General features: G+C 37.1%; 1 protein-coding gene across 3 annotated transcripts in view; it reads left to right on the top strand.

Annotated features, from left to right (window-relative positions):
* MAPK14 (mitogen-activated protein kinase 14) overlaps positions 1 to 24,555 on the top strand; it is a 96,780-nt gene that overhangs the window by 46,584 nt on the left and 25,641 nt on the right. For all 3 annotated transcript variants that reach the window (XM_037842164.1, XM_037842163.1, XM_037842165.1), the window contains exons 4-6: positions 15,016 to 15,127; positions 15,818 to 15,847; positions 16,174 to 16,221. In XM_037842164.1, coding sequence (XP_037698092.1) covers positions 15,016 to 15,127; positions 15,818 to 15,847; positions 16,174 to 16,221 — 190 coding nt within the window. The remainder of the gene's footprint in view (positions 1 to 15,015; positions 15,128 to 15,817; positions 15,848 to 16,173; positions 16,222 to 24,555) is intronic.

The raw sequence follows: 24,555 nt of genomic DNA, 5'->3' as shown, positions 1-24,555 counted from the left end.
GGGTCTTCTATTTCTTCTCTGGTCAGTCTAGGTTGTTCATATGTTTCCAGGAAATTGTCCATTTCTTCTACATTGTCCAGTTTGTTGCCATACAGTTCTTCATAATATCCTCTTATAATTTTTTTAATTTCTTCAGGATCTGCAGTTATGTCACCTTTTTCATTCATTATTTTGTTTATATGGGTCTTCTCTCTTTTTGATTTTGTCAGTCTAGCTAGGGGCTTGTCAATCTTGTTGATCTTCTCAAAGAACCAACTTTTGGTGATATTTATCCTCTCTATTGTTTTTTTGTTCTCTATGTCATTTATTTCTGCTTTAATCCTTGTTATTTCTTTTCTTGTACTTGGTTTAGGATTGGTTTGCTGTTCATTTTCTAGCTTCTTCAGTTGATCCATTAGTTCTTTGATTTTGGCTCTTTCTTCCCTTTTAATATATGCGTTTAGTGCTATAAATTTCCCCCTTAGCACTGCTTTTGCTGCATCCCATAGGTTTTGGTATGTTGTGTTCTCATTTTCATTCGTCTCTATATATTTAGCAATTTCTCTTGCTATTTCTTCTTTAACCCACTGATTGTTTAGGAGTGTGTTGTTTAACCTCCAAGTGTTTGTGAATTTTCTAAGTCTCTGATGGTTGTTGACTTCTAATTGTATTCCATTGTGGTCAGAGAATGTGCTTTGAATAATTTCAATCTTTTTAAATTTATTGAGGCTTGTTTTATATCCCAGCATATGTTCTATTCTGGAGAAAGTTCCGTGAGCACTAGAAAAGTATGTGTATCCTGGTGATTTGGGATGTAATGTTATGTATATGTCTGTTAAATCCAATTCATTTATCAGATTGTTTAGGTTTTCAATTTCCTTATTGGTCTTCTGTCTGGTTGATCTATCTATAGGAGAGAGTGATGTGTTGAAGTCTCCCACAATTATTGTGGAAACATCCATTGCTTCCTTTAGTTTTGCCAGTGTTTCTCTCATGTATTTTGTGGCACCTTGATTGGGTGCATAGACATTTACGATTGTTATTTCTTCTTGCTGAATTGCCCCTTTTATTAGTATGTAGTGGCCTTCTTTGTCTCTCAAAACATCCCTGCATTTGAAGTCTATTTTATCTGAGATTAATATTGCTACACCTGCTTTCTTTTGGCTGTAGCTTGCATGAAATATTTTTTTCCATCCTTTCACTTTCAGTTTCTTTGTGTCCCTGTGTCTAAGATGAGTCTCTTGTATGCAACATATTGATGGTTCATTTTTTTTGATCCATCCTGCGAATCTATGTCTTTTAATTGGGGAGTTTAATCCATTTACATTCAACGTTATAACCATGAAGGCATTTCTTGAATCAGCCATCTTATCCTTTGGTTTATGTTTGCCATATTTTTCCCCTCTGTCTATTAATATCCTTTATTGTACCCATACCGAATCTCTTTAGTACTGAACCTTTCTCCAAGTCTCTCTGTCCTTTCTTTGTTTCTCTGTCTGTAGGGTTCCCTTTAGTATCTCCAGTAGGGCAGGTCTCTTGTTAGCAAATTCTCTCAGCATTTCTTTGTCTGTGAAAAATTTAAGCTCTCCCTCAAATTTGAAGGAGAGCTTTGCTGGATAAAGTATTCTTGGCTGGAAATTTTTCTCTCTCAGAATTTTAAATATATCGTGCCACTGCCTTCTTGCCTCCATGGTGGCTGCTGAGTAGTCACTACTTAGTCTTATGCTGTTTCCTTTGTATGTGGTGAATTGCTTTTCTCTTGCTGCTTTCAGAACTTGCTCCTTCTCTTCTGTGTTTGACAGTGTGATCAGTATATGTCTCGGAGTGGGTTTATTTGGATTCATTCTATTTGGAGTTCGCTGAGCATTTATGATTTGTGTATTTATGTTGTTCAGAAGATTTGGGAAGTTTCCCCAACAATTTCTTTGAATACTCTTCCTAGACCTTTACCCTTTTCTTCCCCTTCTGGGACACCAATGAGTCTTATATTCGGACGTTTCATATTATCTATCATATCCCTGAGGTCCATTTCGATTTTTTCAATTTTTTTCCCCATTCTTTCTTTTATGCTTTCATTTTCCATTCTGTCATCTTCGAGGTCACTGATTCGTTGTTCAACTTCCTCTAGTCTTGTACTATGAGTGTCCAGAATCTTTTTAATTTGGTCAACAGTTTCTTTAATTTCCATAAGATCATCCGTTTTTTTATTTAGTCTTGCAATGTCTTCTTTATGCTCTTCTAGGGTCTTCTTGATTTCCTTTGTATCCCGTACTATGGTCTCATTGTTCATCTTTAGTTCTTTGAGTAGCTGCTCTAGGTGCTGTGTCTCTTCTGGTCTTTTGATTTGGGTGCTTGGGCTTGGGTTATCCATATCGTCTGGTTTTTTCATATGCTTTATAATTTTCTGTTGTTTTTGGCCTCGTGGCATTTGCTGAACTTGATAGGGTTCTTTTAGGATTTGTAGACCAATTGAAGTCCTTATCTCTAATTTATCAGATCTACAGCTTCGTGGAGTACAGTTTCTCTAACTAACCAGCAGGTGGCGTCCACGAGCCACCTGTTCTCCACAAGCCAGTTCTCCCCTGCTTAGCCTTTTTGGTGAGTGGGGAGTGAGTCTTCTGGGGTCCAATTGGTGTACCAAGCTTGCATGTGTAGTAGGTGTTGCCTGCCCTGTATATGGGGCGTGTTTCTGGGCAGTCAGGGAGGGGGGTGGCCCTAACAATCAAATCTCCCTGGTGATCCTAGACTTTTAAAGCTGCTGCAATAATCTAATCCTTCAGTTCAGTCCTGCCACAGTTTGTCTGTGCCACTGACCCACAAGTCCTTGGTATTGGCGTATGGCTCCTGAGACTTGCAAGTGGGCCCCTCTTCCAGGCCGTGCACCCCGGGTCCTCTGTTGAGGGATGACTGTGCTATGTCACAGGTGAGTGCCGTCCCCCCAGGGCAGTTCTGGGCTGCTGGGCTGTGTAGGGAGGCTCCCAGTCTGCTGAAATGATGGCTGAATGGGGCTTTGTTAATTCATACTGCTCCACCTTCCCAACTCTGGGACAATCAGCTGAGGTTGCGTGGAAGGCTAATGTTTTGTGGTGTGTGCCTGTTATTTGAAGCACTTCCGTCACACTGGGTTGTCTGGGGCAGCTCTGGGCTATGGGGCTGGCGATGGGCAGGAGTGTTTCCTGTCCACCAGGATGATGGCTGTGAGCGGACACCCCCCTTTTCTTGGGAGGTTGTGGTGTTTAGTGAATTTTTTCAGCCACTGGATTATTGCCTTTTGTCTCAGAGCTCTCTCAGTTCTGCTCTTGACTTGACCTGCCCAAATTGCAAGTCTTTGAAGCTTTCTGTATTGGGCTTCTTAGAGTAATTGTTTTAGAAAAAGAAGAAAGGATTAAAAAAAAAAAAAAAAGGGCCCTCCTCCGAGATCTAATGGGTTATTGAAATGCTAAGAGACAAAGCAACCAGGGCCATTAAGGAAAGGTCCACAGGGCAGAGAGATCAGCTTTTCTTCGGGATTTGCATATGTGCCTCAGGGCCTGAGCTCTGCCCTTCCCCTTTCTATGTTCACCAGAACTCCAAAAATCCTCCGCTTTTATTTTGGAGTTTTTCGTGTTGTTTTTTTTTCTATGCCTGTCTCCTCTCTGCTGGGCTGGCTGCTCTCAGATTCTCTGGTGTCTGGTCTCCGTCTATCTATGGTTGGATTTTGGATCGGCAGAATGAGTTTCCGATAAGGGCTGCCACTGCAGTTCTCCCTTCTCCTTCCCGGAGCTGACAGCCCCTCCTCCCACGGGACTGAGCCTGGCAGGGAGGGGCGCGGGTCCCCTGGCCGCAAAAACTTACAGATTTCGCTGATCTCAGCAGTTCCACGTTTTCATGAGTGTTGTATGAAGTATGCCCAAAGTCAGATTGCTCTGTGGTGTCCAGTCCACGCAGTTCCTGGCTTTCTACCTACTTTCCTGGAGGAGTAACTAAAACATACAGCTCACCAGTCCGCCATCTTGCCCCGCCTCCTGCATTGAGATTTAAGGTATATTTCGCTGTCTCAACAGCCAGGCAGTGGTCCTGGGTTACGGCCTAAATGTGAAGGGCAGAGGCTGAGGGAGGCTTTCTAGAATATTGTCCCCATCTTCCTTCTCTTTTTAAAAGGTTAAGTTTCATTGATGACTGATGGTTTGGTATGCTGAGCCCTCGATCTCAGGGCTTGCCCATATGAAGCTAATTACTGCAAAGGAGTGGCTAAACTGTTTATAATTGTGCCTAAGAGTCTCCCCCTGAGTACCTTGTTGTTGCTCAGATGTGACCCTCTCTCTCTAGCTAAGCCAACTTGGCAAGTGAACTCACTGCCCTCCCCCATACGTGGGACCTGACTTCCAGGGATGTAAATCTCCCTGGCAACATAGGATGTGACTCCCAGTGATGAATCTGGACCCGGCATTGTGGGATTTACCAAAAGGGGGATGCGAAATGAAATGAAATAAAGTTTCACTGGCTGAGAGATGTCAAATGGAGTCTAGAGATCACACTGGTGGACATTCTTACGCACTATTTAGATAACCTTTTTTAGGTTTTAATGCATTGGAGTAGCTAGAAGTAAATACCTGAAACTATCAAGCTCCAACTGAGTAGCCCTGACTCTTGAAGAAGTTTGTGTAACAAAGTAGCTTACAATGGGTGACAGTGTGATTGTGAAAACCTTGTGGATCGCACTCCCCTTATCCAGTGTATGGATGGATGAGTAGAAAAATGGGGACAAAAACTAAATGTAAAATAGTATGGGATGAAGGGGATGATTTGGGTGTTCTTTTTTACTTTTAGTTTTTATTCTCATTCTTTTTGGTGTAAGGAAAATGTTCAAAAATAGATTGGGGTGATGAATGCATAACTATATGATAGTACTATGAACAGTTGATTATACACCATGGATGATTGTATGGTATGTGAATGTATTTGAATAAAACTGAATTTAATTAAAAAAAAAAGGTTAAGTTTCACTGACTGTAGTACTTTTGGCTCTTTCATCCATATGAGAGCCATTAACTACAAGTCTACCCACTAAGCTAAAGTTGCATGATATTTCTTCACTCATTCATATAGCATGACTGATGAGCAGGCATCTGTTCTTTCTGCTTAACTCTCTGGTTGGGGTCTGACTACAAGAACTGAGTTCATCTCTTGTGAGCAAATTTTAGTTCATGTTTGTTAAATACTTGCTGAGTGCAGAACACCGAATAGAGTGTTAAAACAGGCTCAAAATAATCAGAAACACAAGTCCTTCCCCTTGAGGAAATCACAGTCTGGTTGGAGGAAGAAAATTTAAAACACTTTTGTAACCAGACTACTAATTTGCTATATGACCTTGGACAAGTCACGTCACTTCTCTAGGCCCCAGTCAACTTCCCTGTAAAATGAAGGAAATTGGGATGGTTGAAATCTGAAGTGTTTTCAGTCCCAAAAAAAACTCTGAAAGTGGAGTAATGAACTTAAGGTTGCCCTTAGGAAAATGTTCCATTGTTTACTTTTTGTGATGTTTACATCGCTGAAAAAATTAGCACTTGTCCAGGAAAATAGTTGTTTTTCTATTTTTCATAGCATTTCAGAATTTCCCTATGAAACCAAAACATCTTCACCTACAATTGCAGGGTTTGCAAACTAAATACCTCAGGGCCAGGAAATGAGGTCTATGTTAAAATAGAATACCTGCCCCTCTCAAATTCACATTAACAACAAAGCAAGCAAACAAGAACCTGTTATGGACAAGCGTTGCTGCAGATTAGAATTATTCTACAGTCTGGAGTCGTTCTACTGGCTGTTAGGTTTAGAGCAGAAGATAATTCTGAATGTGAATTTTTCTGTGCTACTTAACAAAATCTCTAATTACTTTTCAGATTTACACTCGACTCTTAATCGTACTTTATATGCATTTGTACTTGTATGTTTCAGTTAGCACTTTTTATTTATCATAAATTCAAATTTTTACTGTTTTTAATTTCTAGGTTAAAAGCCATCCTGAATACTTAATTTGTAAAGATGCTTGTATAGAATATACCTTCGAGAAAGGAGCAGTCAGTAGTGAGTTTTGAACATTAGGAACAATGTACAGTTACTGAATCTATAAGGTGGAGGTAGTGTTTGAAAAATGTGGAGTTGAAATGAGTGTACAAGAAAGTTGCTCTTGATTGTTGTTCCAGTTTGCTAATGCTTCCGGATTGCAAAACACCAGAAGCTTTTACAAAGGAGGTTTATTTGGTTACAAAGTTACAGTCTTAAGGCCATATAGTGTCCAAGGCAACAGGGTGCCTTCATTGAACGATGGCCGATGGCGTCCATAAACCTCTGTTAGCTGGGAAGGCACGTGGCTTGTGTCTGCTTGTTCCCAGTTTGCGTTTCAAAATGGCGTTCTCTAAAATACCAGTGTCAGCTTCCAACGGCAGTCTTCAAAATGTGTCTCGCAGCTGCAGCTAGCTGTGAGCTCCTTCTGTCTGAGCTTTTATAGGGCTCCAGTGAAATCAAGGCCCTCCAGGGAAATTATCTAATCAGAGCTGTCACCTACAGTTGAGTAGGTCATATCTCCATGGAAACAACTTAATCCAAAGTCTCCAACTTAATCAACACTAATATGTCTGCCCCCACAAGATTGCATTTAAGAATATGGCTTTTTCTGGGGGGCATAATATATACAAACTGGTACAATTGTCATGTGATATAGTCCTACAGATGGCAAAACTTTGTAAAGATAGAACTAGATCTTTTAAATGATGGGAGATCATTTGGACATTTTTATTGGCTTTTTAAAAAAACTTTTTTTTTAATTGTAGGAAATATCCATGAGGTGATCATTTTAAAGAGAACAATTCCATGACATTAAGTATGTTGACAATATTGTATAACTTTCACCACTACCTATTTCCAGAACATTTTCATCATACCAAATAGAAACTCATACCCAATAAGCAATAATTCCCCATTCCCCACCCCCACCCCTGCCATGGTAACCACTATTTTGCTTTCTGTCTCCGAATTTGCTTATTCTCCATATTTCATATAAGAGAAATCACATAATTTTGTGTCTGGCTTATTTTGCTTAACATGATGTCTTCAAGTATCATCCATATTATAGAGTGTATCAGAACTTTTTTTTCTTTTTTTTTTGGCTGAATAATATTCTATTGTATGGATATATCATATTTTGTTTATCCATTCACCTGTTGATGGACACTAGGGTTGCTTCCACCTTTTGACTATTGTGAATAACACTGCTGTGAACATTGTGTACAAATATCTGTTCAAGTCTCTGCTTTCAATTCTTTTGGATATATATGTATTGCTTTCTTGATAGAAATATTTGGCAGAAGACCACATATATTTGCAAACGCATGCTGCAAATACTTGTTACCAAAATAATTTAAAAAGCCAGTAGTTTTAAAGGAAGTCTCATCCACTTACCACTGACTTTAGAATCTAACCCCCAAGTTGCAACTTTGTCCTACCACAGTAATATCTTTTCTTATAACTATAATGATTATTTGATCAAGCTCATAGATAATGGAGAGTTTTTGGACTCTGTGGGAACTATTTCTCCAAATTACAGGAAAACTGATTTGCCATAGCTTAGGTAGAAATCAGCTTCCCCTATTTTTTCCCTTTGTTTTATAACTTCCCACCCCAGTTTTCTTTCACTGAGTTCCTTATCTCTGCTTCATTCTTTAAGAGGGAAATGGAAGTGAGGTTCCAGATTCTACTGTAATCTGGCAGAAGACCTGCAACAGTGTCAGTTGGCAGCTGTTGTTTTAGTGAAAGCTTAGCCTTCCACTTACTAAAAATGATTGCTCAACCAATAACTTTTTATTTTGATATAAAAGGAGCTGAGGCACTGAATGGGTGAAGGGAATTTCTGGATTTACATTTTTACCTGATTTCATTCAGTGAATAGTTGAATATCCACCGTGTGCCAGACACACAGTCTCTGGGGCATATGGCAATAAAAAAGGTAAACATGATCCTTGATCACAGAGTTGGGACCCTATTAATAGGAGAGAAGGATCGTTTAAATAATAAAATACAGTGTGGTTAAGTTCCGTAAGGTTCTACATGATTTGGTCCTGTGCTCTCTTACCTCATCTAACACTCTTTCCACTCACTCTCTCCATTCCTGGTTTCTCTGCTCTTCCTTGAATATAGTCAACCACATTCCAAATTGGACTTTTGCACTAGTTTTTAACATTGGCCTAGAACACTCGCCCCACATATCCCCCTGACTGCCTCCTGCATTCCCTTCAGGACCCTATTTCAGAGGTCTCCTCATCAAAAGGTCTTCCCTCACCTCCCTAGCTGAAATATTACCTGCTTTCACATCTACTCCTTATCCAGCTTTGTTGTTCTTAGCACATTTTACCATCACATATTTGTTATTGTCTGTCTTCTTCCTTTAGCTTGTAAGTTCCATCAGAGTAAGAACTTGGTTTTCTTCTTTTCTGCATCTTTAGTACTTAGAATACCAATGGGCTCTCAGTTATTATTCGTGGAATAAATGAATACAAGAATTGCCGTGATAAAGGCAGGTACAGTGTGCTGAAGGACCGCTTAGAAGGGCCACCTAATCCAGACTTGGGGTATCTTCAGAAAAGGCTTTGCAAAAAAAGGGATATGTACACCGAGAGCTTGAAGGGTGACTAAATGGGAGTTGGAAAGATGGGGGAAATGCGAATCCAGCCAAGGGCTGAGAGAGAACTGAAGGGAGAATGTTTGGTAGAAATAGAGGTGAACATGGCAAAAGATGAATCTGGAATGGAGAGGGACTAGGTCATTGGAGCTTTGTAGGGTAAGTCTTATTAGTAGGGAAATTTGCCCAAGAGAATAGATCAAAGGTTACTAGGCATTGGGGGTAGGATTGGAAAAGGGATGAAAAGTTTTCCCTTTATGTGGAATGACATGGTTAATGTTCTCTCCCCTTAGCCTGACACATGGCATGCATAGTCCATGATGTGTGAGAAATGGATTTAATTTAGCAGAGGCAATTTTTCTCCTGGATCTTTAATACATCAGAAAAATTTTTGGATGAGCATACCAGTTAAAATCTGAAATGGATTTAAGACTCATTTCTTGGAACTAAACTTTATGTAATGATACACCTCATTTTTAATATCTGACTTTAATTTTCTTTTGTTTTGAATCATCGACAATATTATAACCATGTTCTTTGTTTAAAACATGGTGTTAAACGTGTGAGTGAAACTGAAGAACATGGGTGAGCAGTTCTATGATACTAACTTTTTTCTTTTTAGTAGCATCTTATGGTTTACAAAGGACTTTCTTATAAATTTTCTTAGTTGATACCACAGCCCTGTGAGTAAATATGTCTTAATTTTCTGTAGAGGAAACTGAGATTGGTAGAGATTAACTGAATTAAATAATATCACATACAAAATTGCATCCATCCGAGGTCTTTTGGTTGTAAATCTATTTCTAATTATGTTTTTTTAAAATTCAAGGCTATGATAAGTATTTGTAAGTCTGCTGTCCCTCCTTATTGAGTAAATACTGTGTTAAGTTCTTTGTAAGATACCCAAACCCACTTGTATATATGATCTCATTAATGAGATGAAGCATAAATGCCTAAAACTGACATGATCAATAAGATGCTGCCTCTTTCTCAAATTAGCTGATTAAAAATGGTAAGGAAACTTCAAGACCTAGCTTCAAGTTTGAGTCCTTCAGGAAATCTTTCTTTAATTAACTCCTTAAGTCTGGGTTGAGGGGGTGGGGTAAGGGGTCAGGATGGTTCTCCTATGTGTTCTCCAGCACCCTGATGTCCTCCTCTATAGCTCTATAATCATGCTTTTATTACGATTATGTGTTTGTTTATGCCTTCATCTCATCTGTCTTTTCTGCTGCTGCATCCCCAGTGTTCAACAATATATATATTTTTTTTAATGGAGTGACTGAATGAATGAATGACCTTGTTGCTATCACTGTTAGGACTGATTGATGATCTGGTTGTCTGATAGCATGCCCAGTGCTTTCTCCTTTGAGTAGCTTTTTTTTGTGCTGCATGTCTGAGTCAGCTTGGGTGGCTAGGCAATATAGTGGGCACCTTTTAGTAATCTTTTCTTCAAAGGAAGAGAATAGTTATGTGCCTACTTGGTTGCTGGATAGTGCTTCTACCCCTTACATTTGAACAATCTGGTCTGCTTACCAGATAAGATTTTTGGTATGTGTATTTCAATAAGATGTCCCCTTGCCTTGTGTTCTGGTTTGCTAAAGCTGCCATTATGCAAAATACCAGAAATAGATTGGCTTTTATAAAGGGGATTTATTAGGTTTCAAATTCACAGTTCTAAAGCCATAGAAATGTCCAAACTAAGGCATCAACAAGAGGATATCTTCACTGAAGAAAGGCCAATAGCATCCAGAACACCTCTGTCAGCTGGGAAGGCATGTGGCTGGCTTCTGCTGGTCCTTTGCTCCTGGGTTGCATTTCAAAATGACTTTCTCCAAAATGTCTCTGGGCTTCTGTCTCTTAGCTTCTGTTTCTCAGCCTCTGTGTATCCTTGCTTGTTCTCCCAGGGTGTTTCTCTCTAAGCGTCTGGGGGTTCTCTCTTAGCTTCTCTGGGGCAAACTCTGGACTTCAACTCTTAGCTTAGCATCTCCAGATGTCTTTCTGTCTGCATCTCCAAGAATCTCCAAGCATCTGGGTTTGTGTTGGCTCTTAGCTTCTCCTGGGGGGCAAACTCTGGGTTATATATCTTGGCTTCTTTCCAAAATGTCTTTCTCAGCCTCTCTGAGCTCCTTCTGTCTGTGAGCTCTCTTAAAGGACTTCAGTAACCTAATCAAGACCCACCTGGAATGGGTGAGGTCATACCTCCATGGAAATGATGTAATAAAAGTTCCCACCTGCAGGCGGATGGGTCACATCTGCATGGAAACAACCTAATCAAAAGGTCCCACCCTAATCAAAAGACTTAAGAGGTCTGCCCCCACAAGACTGTGTTAAAGAACGTGGCTTTTGTCGCACACCTTGTCTTACTATAATGCTTTATAAATTGTCTTGTATCATTCGACTCAAATCAGTAATAATTGTGTGCCCACAATGTGTCAGACATTGTTCGAGGTGCTTTAGATAATTCAAAGAATAAAAACGAACCCTATCCTCTGAACATTGTACAGATTGATAGCAATAAACAATGAACATAAAATAGGAAATTAATAGTATGCTAGGTGATAATTGCAATGGACAAAAAGTAGAGCAGTAAGGGGTATTAGTGTGAGGGCAGGGTCTGAGGTGCAATTTTAAATGGGATGGTAAAGATAGGCCTCATTGAGGAGGGAATTTTGAGGAAAAATTTGAAGGAGAGGAATTAGATAAATGACTGTTAAGGAGAAAGAGGATGCCAGGCAGAAGGAACAGCCAGTGCAAAGGTCCTGAGTTAGAAGACTGCATGCTCTGTTGGAGTTGCAGCCAGGAGGCCTGTGTGGCTGGAACATAGAGGTCAGCAAGAGCTGGGGCTCTGTAGATGATGATGTCGGAGAGATGATCAGGGACAGAGGACTGGATTATGTGGGTGTTTTATATGCCATTGAAAGGACATTGTCTTTTACTTCTACATGAAAGGGGAGCCTTTTGAGAAGAGGAATGATATGATCTAATTTTTATTCTTAATTGCACTGTCTTCTGTGTTGAGAATAGACTGGTGAGTTGCAAGGATATTGGATGTGTTTCAGAGGCTGTAACTTACAAATTGTCAATATCTGTGATTGTTTTAAATACCTTGTTTAAATGGGGAAGAAGATTTTTTTGCCTTTTGATAATTTCTTTGAAATAGAGATATCAATCTATAGATATAGAAGTCTTTTTTTTTTTTTTTTTCCCTGCATAGGTTCTTTCTAGTTGCATTATGCTTTTGGAAAGGGCAGGGGGTGCTTGACAATTGTTATCCAGGAAGTGCTTATAAATGAATGAGGCGCTGTCTCAAGTACTAAAAACTACTTAATGCAGAGTTCTGCCTTCTTGCCAGTACAGTACGTTTTACTTATAAGAATTGCTTTGAAAAATGGTAAAGTTGATGCCCTTTATAGTTTGATTAAATTTAAAGACCATCTTTGCAAGAAAAGTGATAAACAAGGTTTATATTAGGCCATGAAACTGTCTATTCAGCTTCCAGCATAATAAATTACTTAGTTATTCTGTTTAGAGATGAGAGAACTAGATAGCTAGCTGTCCAACTGTTCTCAAGTCAAAACCTTCACCAATTTATTTGAGGCATTATGAACACTGACAATATTAGGTATGTCCTTACTAAAATGCAGTTCAATATGCCTTCCAAAGATAAATACTATAGAAATTATGTTGCTCTTTATTAATGCCTCTTTTGGAATTAACTCATTTAAAATGTGCTCATATTTCCCCCCCATTCATTACTTTTAAACGTTGGTGGGTCTTCTACAAATATTCAGCAACTTTACATGATGCTTGCTTTTGTCCACTGTTACCAGATTTATTTTGGAAACCTCTGCATGCGATGAGGTGAAATTTGATAATTGATAGTCATGGATTGGTCTTGGGCCTCATAGAAATCACATTTAATGATTAGATTAATTCCTAAAAGACACTTTTGCCATAAACAGTGCTTTTCAGTTGATTCTGTTGTAGTCTAGCAGCAATACTTGACAGTTATTACTATTTAGACTGATTAGATAGTCCATTTTATATACTTATATAAGGTTTTGATACACTCACCTCACTCTGGATATTTTTGTGATAAAATGGATATGATCTCTGCTAGGGAGAGGATTTGAAAAGAATTACACAATGGTAGGATATTCTTACAAAAGCATGCTCTTCCTCAGGCTGTGCAGTCAGTGTTTTTCTGGCTCTGTGGGGTTTATTAAATCACTGGTAATGGTTTAATCACAATAGTTATTCTTGAAATTGCTATGGTGGAACTGGTACTATTGCTTAACAAACATTTTAGACAGGATTTTTAAGTTTCCTTCAAGACATACTAAGACAGATTGTAGGTAGAATCATCCAGAGCAGTGCTTACTTTGTTATCCCCTTCTTCGTCAAGGATTTAGAAAAGTTGAGAAAATAATCCTTTTATTATCCTATGTCATAAAAATATAATTATTTGCAAAGCATTCTTATAAGACAGAAATTGGACTTCTCTCTTCCTCCACCTGAGCCTTGAAATTTGTCATAATTGATATTATATATATGACAATCATTATCCCACATTTTCTGGGAAAGTACCAATTTAAAAATATTAACCAGTTATTCACACGTTCTTCTGTTTGCCAGATTATGTGTCAATTTGGGGACAAAAAACTATAGTGACCAATTAGGATGGGATATTACTATGTCCTTGCCAGCTTTTCTTCTTTGTTAGTGTTAAAGACTAACTGATAATACATACTGAGATTGGTAAGGAAATTATCTGGAGATAAAACTTCTCTGCGTATTGTGAAATTTATGAAACTTTTTTTTTAAAGGTCATCGTCTTGACTTAAATTCTTTGTCACCTGGAATTATTGGAGGCAATGTGTGCTGTGATTAAAATCGTGGTCTCTGGGGCAGACAGTTTTAAATTCAACTCCTGACAATACCACTCCTTTTGACCTTGAGCGAGTTACCTATCCTTGTTCTGTTTCCTCATCAATGAAATGGGCATACTAATGGGACTTATCTCATAGGGCTGTCAGGAAGAGAGCATGAGATGTGGACATTGTAAACTGCTCAGTCACAGAATTAGTGCTAACTTGCCCATGGTTATGTCGTGTTGAGCTTGGAACATATGTTAAAATAAAACTATCTTTATGAAAACAGAAAGTCTACTTTATACTTGAAAATTATGTTTCTAGTCCAGCCTTCCCTTGAAGTTTTGTAAGCATGTAAGTTTTAAAAATATGAAATGCTAAACGTCTTCAAGATTACAATTAGACTAAGTACCACTGACCTTCATTAAATTGAGCACTGACCATGGCAGCCCAATAGGGAAATTAGGATAGAGAAAAAATTTCAATTTCTTTTGGAGGAAAGAGAGTAATAAATACAGTGTGCGGAATGTGTGTGTATAAATAGAGGTCACACTCTTATATTTATTTACATAATACATTAAAATAGTAGATTTAAATTTACTGGCCCAGATTCTTTTCCTCCAAATTTATAAGAAATAAAAATGCAAATGAAATAAAATCATCATTCTTCAAAGCTCACTTGACATACATTATTACTCAGTTTCTGGAATGAGGAATGATTCTTATATTATACATAAAACCTGCTGTAATTTTAAAATTTTCAGCCTCATCAGTACTGATCTGATTTTTATGTTCCCATATCTATATAATGCAATAATGAGTGTCTAGAATATCTGTGGTGAACCTGTTGGACTTGAATGTAATTGTTTCCTAATCTTACCACATAAAGATGGTATTAGCAACCAGCACCACACCTATAAGAAGTTCTGTAATGCCTCATCTTGTCTATGGATAAAATGTGTTCCTCCAACCTTACGGTAAATGCAGGAATACTGTCGGTGAGCAGTATCCTTTTACCAGTTCTGAAAAAGGAGAATTACAGTTTGAATATTTAAAGATACTCCTGATGCTTCTATTTTAGAACTTACAATTGGAAGGTTTATGATGAGGTGAAAATGTAATTGGTGGATTTAAAAATACAGGATACTTTATTATGGCCATGTTCTAAATTACACTGTATATTTCTCATACAATAATGACATTTTAAAGAAAACTGATACTAAAATAAATACCTTTATAATCTTCATCTTTGCTTTTTTCTTTTCTTCTCCCCCTTTAAGAAAACTTGGGAAAAGATACATCAAGTAGGAACAAGTGTAAAAATTTTTAGAAAAACGGATAGCAGTTGATAAACTTAGAATATGGTGTTGGAAATGAGTCCTCCATGAGTAGTTATTAAGCTTTTAGCTGACATTGTGGTACTTACTGGGTGGCCTTTTCTTAAAACTTTTAAAGTCTTTTGAAAGTGAACGCTTTCTTAAGAGTACTGTGTAACTCTCCATTGATTTCTAGGTATCTGGTGACCCATCTCATGGGGGCAGATCTGAATAACATTGTGAAATGTCAGAAGCTTACGGATGACCATGTACAGTTCCTTATCTACCAGATTCTCCGAGGTCTAAAGGTACATACAATGTCAACAATAATTCTGAGGAATGAATTGCCTCTCTCCCTCCCTCTCTTTGATTTAGGGCTTAAAACAGAAAAACAAGAAACTTTTCTTATGGAAAACTTCAAACACAAAATCACAAGTAAAGATCATAGTATAATGAATCCCCATGGTCACTCAGTGTCCACAATATCAGCATATAACCAATCATGTTTCTTTTGTATTCCCCAATCCCCAGATGATTTTAAAGCGAATCTAGGCATCATCTCATTCAATCTGCTATATCTGAGAGTTGAAGACTCTTCATTATTACATCTAAAAAATTATTAATTTCTGGGTTTAATCTAAATCTGGTATTGTGGTGTTGAGTTTCCAAAAAATCCTCAAGGGGACTAATTTATTTGTGGGGAGGGTAGAGGTAGTGTTTTAAAATTAAACCATCTTTGATATTTAGCAACTTTGAGTCCCTGTTGAGCTTCAGAGTACCAACCAGGAATAGGCTAGCGAGAGCTGAAGTGAGTGCAGTTATGACTATGGAAGTCATAGTTATGACAAAGGTACAGAATACTGCTAATTACTTGTTCTGCTTTTAATCCCACTGTTAACACTGGCAGGTGTTATTAATTCATGATATTGTATAATATATAATGAGGCTGGGGGATTGGAGATGACTTTTTTATAACTGACTTTCTTTCTCTTTGACAGTATATACATTCAGCTGACATAATTCACAGGGTATGTATCATCACTTTCATTAAGTCATCTTGTGGATTTGAGGGAGAAGAATGGCATTTGGTCAAGATCCTAATCTAAATTTACTTTAGCCATTAAAATATTGATTTATCGCAACTTTGCGCTAGGTTTAAACTGAAAAAAGATGATGTATGGTCTGTGTCACTGTAAGGCTAATTAGGACTAGATATTGACTCTAGGATAGAAATTGTCTGTGTATAGTTGGATGAAGTCTTAGTTTTATGTCTGAATCCTCACTGTTACCTGTAAAAAGATAATTTACTCTGTGTTTTAGAGTTAATCCTGTCCTCTCTGTACTTGCTTCCTAGGACCTAAAACCTAGCAATCTAGCTGTGAATGAAGACTGTGAGCTGAAGGTAAGATAAGATCTCTTTTAGATTCTATGTTTGATCAACCATGCAAGCTTGTATAAGGAATGAGTTAATAAACTGCAACTATTTTCTGAAAATCTGTATAGTCCTTAGGAATATCAGACTTTGAAATTTAAACCAGAGACGTAGTAAGCTGTATAAGGGAAATTGAAATTAGCACCATATGTCTGGTGTTTGTTTTTTTCTTTTTTCAAGATCAATTAATTTATTTTTTAATTAGGGAAGTCATAGGTTTATAGAAAAATAATGTAGAAAATACAGAGATCCCATACACCCTCCCTTACAAACACAGATTTGTGTTGTACTGTCCTATGGTTATTTAAAAATTTTTATTCTAGCAACATATCTACAACCTAAAATTTCCCTCTTTGACTCCATTCAAATATATAATTCAGTGCTGTTAAACACATTCACAATGTTATGCTACCATCACCACCATCCGTTACCAAAACTTTTCCATCACTCCACTCAGAAACTCTGTACCAATTAAGCATTAACTCCTCATTCCCTACCCCCTACTCTGATCCCAGGTAACCTGTATTCTAGTTTCTGACTCTATGAATTTGATTATTCTAATTATTTCATATCAGTGAGATCATACAGTATCTGTTCTTTTGTGTATGGCTTATTTCACTCAGCATGATATCTTTTAAGGTTCACCCATGTGGATGTTGCATGTATCAGAACTTCATTCCTTTTTATGACTGAACATTATTCAATACAATAAATATAATATTCCATTGTATTTTTATGCCACATCTTGTTCATCCAAGTGTCTGGTGGACACTTGGAGTTGCTTCCATCTTTTGGCAATTGTGAATAATGCTACTCTGAATATTGGTGTGCAAATATCTGTTTCAGTTTGCCGCTTTCAGTTATTTGGGGTATACACTTAGAAGTAGGATTACTAGGTCAAATGGTAATTCTATACTTAACTTTTTAAGGAACTGCCAAACTATTTTCAACAGCGGCTGCACCATTTTACATTCTCACAAACAATGAACAAGTGTTCTTGTTTTTTTCCACATCCTTTGCAATACTTGTAATTTTCTGTTTTTTTTTTTTAACAGTAGCCACTCTAGTTGGTATCAAATGGTATCTCATTATGATTTTGGTTTGTATTTCCCTAGTGGCTAATGATGTTGAGCAACTTTTCATGTGTTCTTTGACCATTTGTATGTCTTCTTTGGAGAAATGTCTCTTCAAATCTTTTGCCCCTTTTAAAATTGGGTTGTTTGTCTTTTTGTTGTTAAGTTGTAGGATTTCTTTATAGGTTCTGGATTTTAAACCCTTATCAGATATGTGGTTTCCAAATATTTTCTCCCATTCTGTAGGTGATCTTTTTACTTTCATGATAAAGTCCTTTGATGCACAAAAGTTGTAAATTTTGATTAGTTCATATTTATGTATTTTGTTGTTGTTGTTGCTTGTGCTTTGGTTATAAAGTTTAAGAAACCATTGCCTAACACAAGGTCCTGAATATGCTCCCTATGTTTTCTTCTAGGAGTTTTACAGTTTGGGTTTTATAATAGGTCTTTGATCCATTTTGAGTTATTTTTAGTATATGGTGTGAAGTAGAGGTCCAGTTTCATTCTTTTGCATGTGGCTATCTGGTTTTCTCAGCATCATTTGTTGAAGAGACTGTTCTTTCCCCATTGAGTGTATGTGTCAACCTTGTCAAAAGTCAGCTAGCCATAAAGGATAAAGGACAATACTGACTGTGTTTTAAAACTTCAAATTCCATGTGAGACCAAGGGAAGAGATGTTTAGTTGGTGCAAGATCTATATTTCCTAAACAGTTTAACTCGCACAATTCTTTCAAATACCATAATTACATAGAACTTTTAATAGGAAGTAAGACCTGGTAGGTTTGCATAGGTTACTGTGAAATAACGACACATCCCAAAGCAATTTGGACAGAGAATAAAAATATATATTTAGGACCTCCCTGAGGAGCTGGGGGGAAATGCAGAGGTGTTGGGCTTCCTCACCTGGATTGTTGCTGATGTTCTCACAAACATTGAGGACTGACCATTTGATGTGCTGAGCCCTCTATCACAGGACTTGCCCTTATGAAGCTTGTCACTGTAAAGGAGAGGCTAAACCTGCTTATAATTGTGCCTAAGAGTCTCCCTGAGTACCTCTTTGTTGCTCAGATGTGTCCTTCTCTCTCTAGCTAAGCCAACTGCCCTCCCCTCTATGTGAGACCTGACTCCCAGGGGTGGAAATCTCCCTGGCAATGTAGGGTATGATGCCAGTGGATGAATCTGGACCTGACATTGTGGATTAAGAACATCTTCTTGACCAAAAGGGGGATGCAAATTGAAACGAAATAAAGTTTCAGTGGCTGAGAGATTCCAAATGGAGTTGAAAGTTCATTCTGGTGGGCATTCGTATGCAGTATATAATAACCCTTTTTAGGTTTTAATGCATTGGAATAGCTAGAAGTAAATACCTGAAACTATCAAACTGCAACCCAGTAGCCTTGACTCTTGAAGATGATTGTGTAACAGTGTAGCTTATAAGAGGTGACAGTGTGATTGTGAAAGCCTTATGGATGACACTCCCTTTATCTAGTGTATGGATGGATAAGTAGAATAATGGGGTCAAAAAACTAAATGAAAAATAGTGTGGGAGAGGGGGTGTTTGGGGTGTTCTTTTATTTTTTATTCGTATTTTCGCTTTTTCTGGTACAAGGACAATGTTCAAAAAATAGATTGGGGTGATGAATGCACAACTATATGATGGTACTGTGAACAATTGATTGTACACTTTGGATGATTGTATGGTATGTGAATATATCTCAATAAAATTAAAAAAAAAAAAAAGTCAGCTGGCCATGAATATGAGAGTATATTTCTGTGCCGGTAACATGCTGTTTTGAGAATGTGGCTCTGTAATAGGTTTGTTATTTTTTTTAATTCAGTTTTATTGAGATATATTCACATATCATACAATCATCCAAAGTGTACAATCAGCTGTTCACAGTACCATCATATAGTTGTGCATTCATCACCCTAGTCTATTTTTTTGAACATTGTCCTTATACCAGAAAAAGTAAAAATAAGAATAAAATATAAAAATTAAAAAGAACACCCAAATCATCTCCTCCTCCCACCCTATTTTTCATTTAGTTTTTGTCCCTATTTTTCTACTCATCCATCCATGCACTGGATAAAGGGAGTGTGATCCACAAGGCTTTCACAATCACATTGTCACCTCTTGTAAGCTACATGTAATAGATTTTAAAATCAAGACGTGTGAGTTCTCCAACTTCATTCTTCTTTTTCAAGATCATTTTGACTATTTGGAGCCCCCTACAGTTCCATAAAAATTTGATGATCAGCTTTTCAATTTCTGCAAAGAAGGCTGTTGGAATTTTGATTGGTGTTCCAGTTTGCTAACGCTATCATTATGCAAAACACCAGGAATGGATTGGCTTTTATAAAGAGGGTTTATTTGGTTACAAAGTTACAGTCTTAAGCCCATAAAAGTGTCCAAATGGCATCAACAAGTATGCCTTCACCGAAGGAAGGCCAGTGTCATCCGGAAAACATCTGTTAGCTGGGAAGGCACGTGGCAGGCATCTCCTGATCCCGGCTTACATTCCAGCTCCTCTCTCAGCTCCTGTGCATTCTTCAAAGTGTTGCTCCGGCGTTTTGTCCTTTCTTAGCTTCTCTAGAGCAAACTCTAGGCTGGCATAAGTCTGCTTTCAATGGCCATCTCCAAAATGTCACTCTCAGCTGTTCTGTATCTGGGCCTATGTGGCTCTTTTTTAAAGTGCTCCAATGATCCAATAAAGACCCACCCTGAATGGGTGGAGCAACACCTTCATGGAAATAACCCAATGAAAGGTCTTGCCCACAGTTGATTGGTCACATCTCCATGGAAACACTGAACCAATAGTTCCAACCTAATCAACACTAATACATCTACCCCCACAAGATTGCATCAAAGAATATGGCTTTTTCTGGAGGACGTAATATATACAAACCAGCACAATTGGGATTGTGTTGAATCTGTAAATTGCTTTGGGTACAACTGACAGCAATATTTAGTCATCTAATCCATGAACATGGCATGTCCTTCCATTTAGATCTTTTAAAATTTCTTTTAGCAATGTTTTGTAGTTTTTGGTGTTCAGATCCTTTCCATTCTTGGTTAAATTTATTCCTAGATAGCATATTCTCTTAGATGCAATTGTAAATGGAATTTTTTTCTTGATTTCCTCTTCAGATTGTTGATGATTAATGTATAGAAACACTACTGATTTTTGCTTGTTGATCTTGTATGCTGTCATACTTTGCTGAATTTATTAGCTTTAGTAGCTTTATTATGTATTTTTCAGGATTTTCTGTGTATATATATATATATATATATATATATGATCATGTCATCTGCAAATAGGGAAAATTTTACTTTGGATGCCTTTTATTCCTTTTTCTTGCCTAATTGCTCTGTATAATGTTGAAAAACAGTGGTGACAGTGGGCATCCTTGTCTTCTTCCTGATCTTAGAGGGAATGCTTTCAGTCTTTCATCATTGAGTATTTTGTTAGCTGTGTTTCTCATTATGCCCTTTATCATGTTGAAAAAGTTTCCTTCTACTCCCAGTTTTCTAAGTGTTTTTATCAAAAAGAAATGCTGGATTTTGTCAGATGTTTTTTCTGCATCAATTGAGATGATCATGTGTTTTTTTCCCTTCATTATCTTCCTGTGTATTACATTAATTGACTCCTTTAAGTTGAGCCACCCTTGCATACTTGGGATAAATCCCACTTGATCATTGGTGTATAGTTCTTTTAATGTGTCGTTGGATTCTATTTGCTAGTATTTTTTTGAGGATTTTTGCAACTAAATTCATGAGGGAAATTGGTCAGTAATTTTCTTTTCTTGTAGTATCTTTGTCTGGCTTTCATATTTAGGGTGATGTTGGTCTTCTATAATGAGTTAGGAGTGTTCCTTCTTCAATTTTATGGAAGAATTTGAGCAAGATTGGTATAAATTCTTCTAGGAATGTTTGGTAACATTCACCAGTGAAGCCATTTCTTTTTTGAGTTTTTTTATTACTGATTTTCAGTCTCTTCACTTGTTCTTGGTCTGTTGAGATCTTCTGTTTCTTCTTGAGTCATTGTAGGTAGTTTGTGTGTTTCCAGCAATTTGTCCATTTCATCTAGGTTATCTGATTTATTGGTGTACAGTTGTTCATAGTATCCTCTTATAATCCTTTTTATTTATGCAGAGTTGGTAGTAATGTCCCCCTTTTCATTTGTGATTTTAGTTATTTGCTTCCTATCTGTTTTTCTTTGTTTTTGTCAGCTAAAAGTTTGCCAAGTTTTTTTCTTTTCAACAAACAAACTTTTATTTTCATTGCTTCTCTGTGTTGTTTTTTAATTCTCTATTTCATTTATCTACCCACTAAGCTTTGTTAATTCCTTCCTCCTGCTTGCTTTGGTTTTAGTTTGTTCTTTTTCTGCATCCTCCGATTGTGAGGTTAGGTCTCTGAGTTGAGATCTTTCTTCCTTCTTAATGTGAGCATTAAGAGCTATAAATTTCCCTCTCAGCACTGCTTTGCTGCATCCCATAAATTTGGCATGTTGTGTGTTTGTTTTCATTTGCCTGAAAATATTTCCTAATTTCCCTTGTGATTTCTTCTTTGACTCATTGGTTGTTTAAGAGTGTGTGATTTAATTTTCATATGTTAGTGAATTTTCCAGTTCTCCCTCTTATTTGTTTCTAACTGCATTCCATTGTGGTTGGAGAAGAAACATTGTATGATTTCAATATTTTGAGAATTATTCAGACTTGTTTTGTGACCTAACATATGGTTTATCTTGGAGAATGGCCCATGGGCCTTAGATAAAATAATTTGTATTCTGCTCCTGATGGGTGAAGCATTCTATATATGTCTGTTATGTCTTGTTGTTGAATTGACCCCTTTATCTATATATAGATCTTTTTTGTCCCTCATAACAGTTTTTGACTTAAAGTCTATTTTATCTGATATTAGTATAGTTGGTTACTCCTACTATACGCATGGTATATATTTTTTCCATCCTTTCACTTTCCTCCTATTTGGGTCTTTAAATTTAAGGAGACTCTCTTGTAAACATCATATAGTTGAGTCATGCTTTTTTTAAATCTGTTCCGCCAATCTCTGCCTTTTGACTGGGGAGTTTAATCCATTTACCTTTAAAGTAGCTATTAATAATGCAGAACTGTCTTCTGCCATTTGCTATTTTGTGTTTGTGAGTCTTATAACCTTTTTGTCCCTCAATTCTTTTATTATTGCCTACTTTCATATTTATTTGACTTTTCGTAGTATACCAATTTTGAGTCTCTTCTCATTTCCTTCTGTATATATTCATATATTTTCTTTGTGGTTACCATGGGGCTAAAATTTGACATCCTAAATCTATAACAATCACATTTGATTTGATACCAACTTAACTTCAATAGCATATGCATACACTCTCCCTTTACCCCCTTCCCTACCGTTTTATTGTATTTGTTACAAATTATGTCTTTTTACATTATATGTCCAAAACCATAGATTTGTCATTACTTTATATGCATTTGCATTTTAAAACCAGTAGGAAGTAAGAAATGGAGTTATCAAAAAATGCAATATGACTCTACTGGCTTTTAAAATTACCCATGTCGTTACCTTTACCTTTATTTCTTTGTAGCTCTTCAGTCCACTATCTAGTGTCTTTTCCTTTAGCATTACTTGTAGGGTAAGTCTAGTGGTGACGAACTCCCTCAGTTTTTGTTTATCTGTAATATCTTAGTCCTTCCCACGTTTTTGAAAGACTGTCTTGCTGGATGTAAGTAAAATTTTGGGTTGACAGTTGTTTTCTTTCAGCACTTTAAATATTTTATCCTATTGCCTTCTTGCCTCCATGGTTTCTGATGTAAAATCAGCATTTAATCTTATTGGGCTTCCATTATATATAACACATTACTTTCTTTTGTGTCTTTCAGAACTTTTTTATTTAAACTTTTTTTGTGTGAAATATAACATATATACAGAAAAGTGATAACTTTGGAAGTACAATTTAACTAGTAGTTATAGAGCAAATTTGAAAGTATGGTATGGATTACAGTTCCACAGTTTCAGTTATTTCTTTCTAACTGTTCTAATACACTAGACAATAAAAAAAAATCCATATAATGATTCAGTAATCATAAGCCTTTGTTAAATCCTATCTTGTCTGTTGCTGCTACTCCATCTCATTTGATCACTGTCTCAATCTTCAGGGATATCTAGGCAATGACCAGTCTAACTTGTTCATATTGGAAAGGGGTGTCGACGTTGGGGGGAAGGGGGATGCAGCTGCTTGATGTTCTTGAAGAGACTGGTGCCTCTGGGTTTTGGGTCTTATTGGAAAAATAAATTGAGTGAGTGAAACTTGTATAGAGTCTCAGATAGAGACCTGGGTATTCTTTAGGTTTTGGGGGAATACTGTTGGTTGGGGCTTGGCATACTGTGACAATTTGCAATATCTAGCTGAAGAGAACTCTCTTCTCATCCTTGGCATTCTACAATTTGACTCCTACGTGTCTGGATGATTCTTTTTGAGTTTATCCTCTTTGAAGTTCATTGGTCTTCTTGAATGTATATTCGTGCCTTTTATTAAATTTGGGAAGTTTTCTGCCATTATTTCTTTGAATATTCCTTCTGCCCCTTTCTCTCTTTTTTCTCCTTCTTGAAATCCCATAATGTGTATATAGGTGCATTTGATGGTGTTTCACAGGTCTCCTAGGTTCTGTTCACTTGTTTTCATTTGGCTCTTCAGCCTATATCATTTCAATTGTCTTGCCTTCACATTCACTGGTTCTTTCTTCTGCCAGGTCCAATCTGCTGTTGAGACCCTGCTGGGAATTTTTCATTTCAGTTATTGTTTTTGACTCCAGTATTTCCATTTGGTTTCTTAAGATTTCTATCATTATTGACAGTCTCATATTCATTCATCCTATTCATGATGTCTTTTATTTCTTTCTCCGTGATTTCCTTTATATTCTTGAAAACATTGAAGATCATTAAAAAAAATTCTTTCTGTGGTGTGTCCACAGTATCATTGTCTTTGTTGTTTTCTGGATTTTTTTCCTGTTCCTTTGGATGGGCCATCATTTCTTTCTTTCTTTGTCTTGTAGTCTTTTATGTACACTATACATTTTAATATTTTGATGTGTTAACTCTGGGATCTAGTCCCTGAACTGTCTGTTCCTTATGGTTGTATCCAGCTAGTGATATGACAGAGGTTTCCTTGAGTGCCAAGAACTAACAAAAACAAACAAACCAATGCAAAAAACACCT

The sequence above is a fragment of the Choloepus didactylus genome, chromosome 7 (assembly GCF_015220235.1).
Source record: "Choloepus didactylus isolate mChoDid1 chromosome 7, mChoDid1.pri, whole genome shotgun sequence".
NCBI lineage: Eukaryota > Metazoa > Chordata > Mammalia > Pilosa > Megalonychidae > Choloepus > Choloepus didactylus.
Note: the sequence above shows the minus strand (reverse complement) of the source record. Positions and strands in the feature narration are given on the sequence as shown.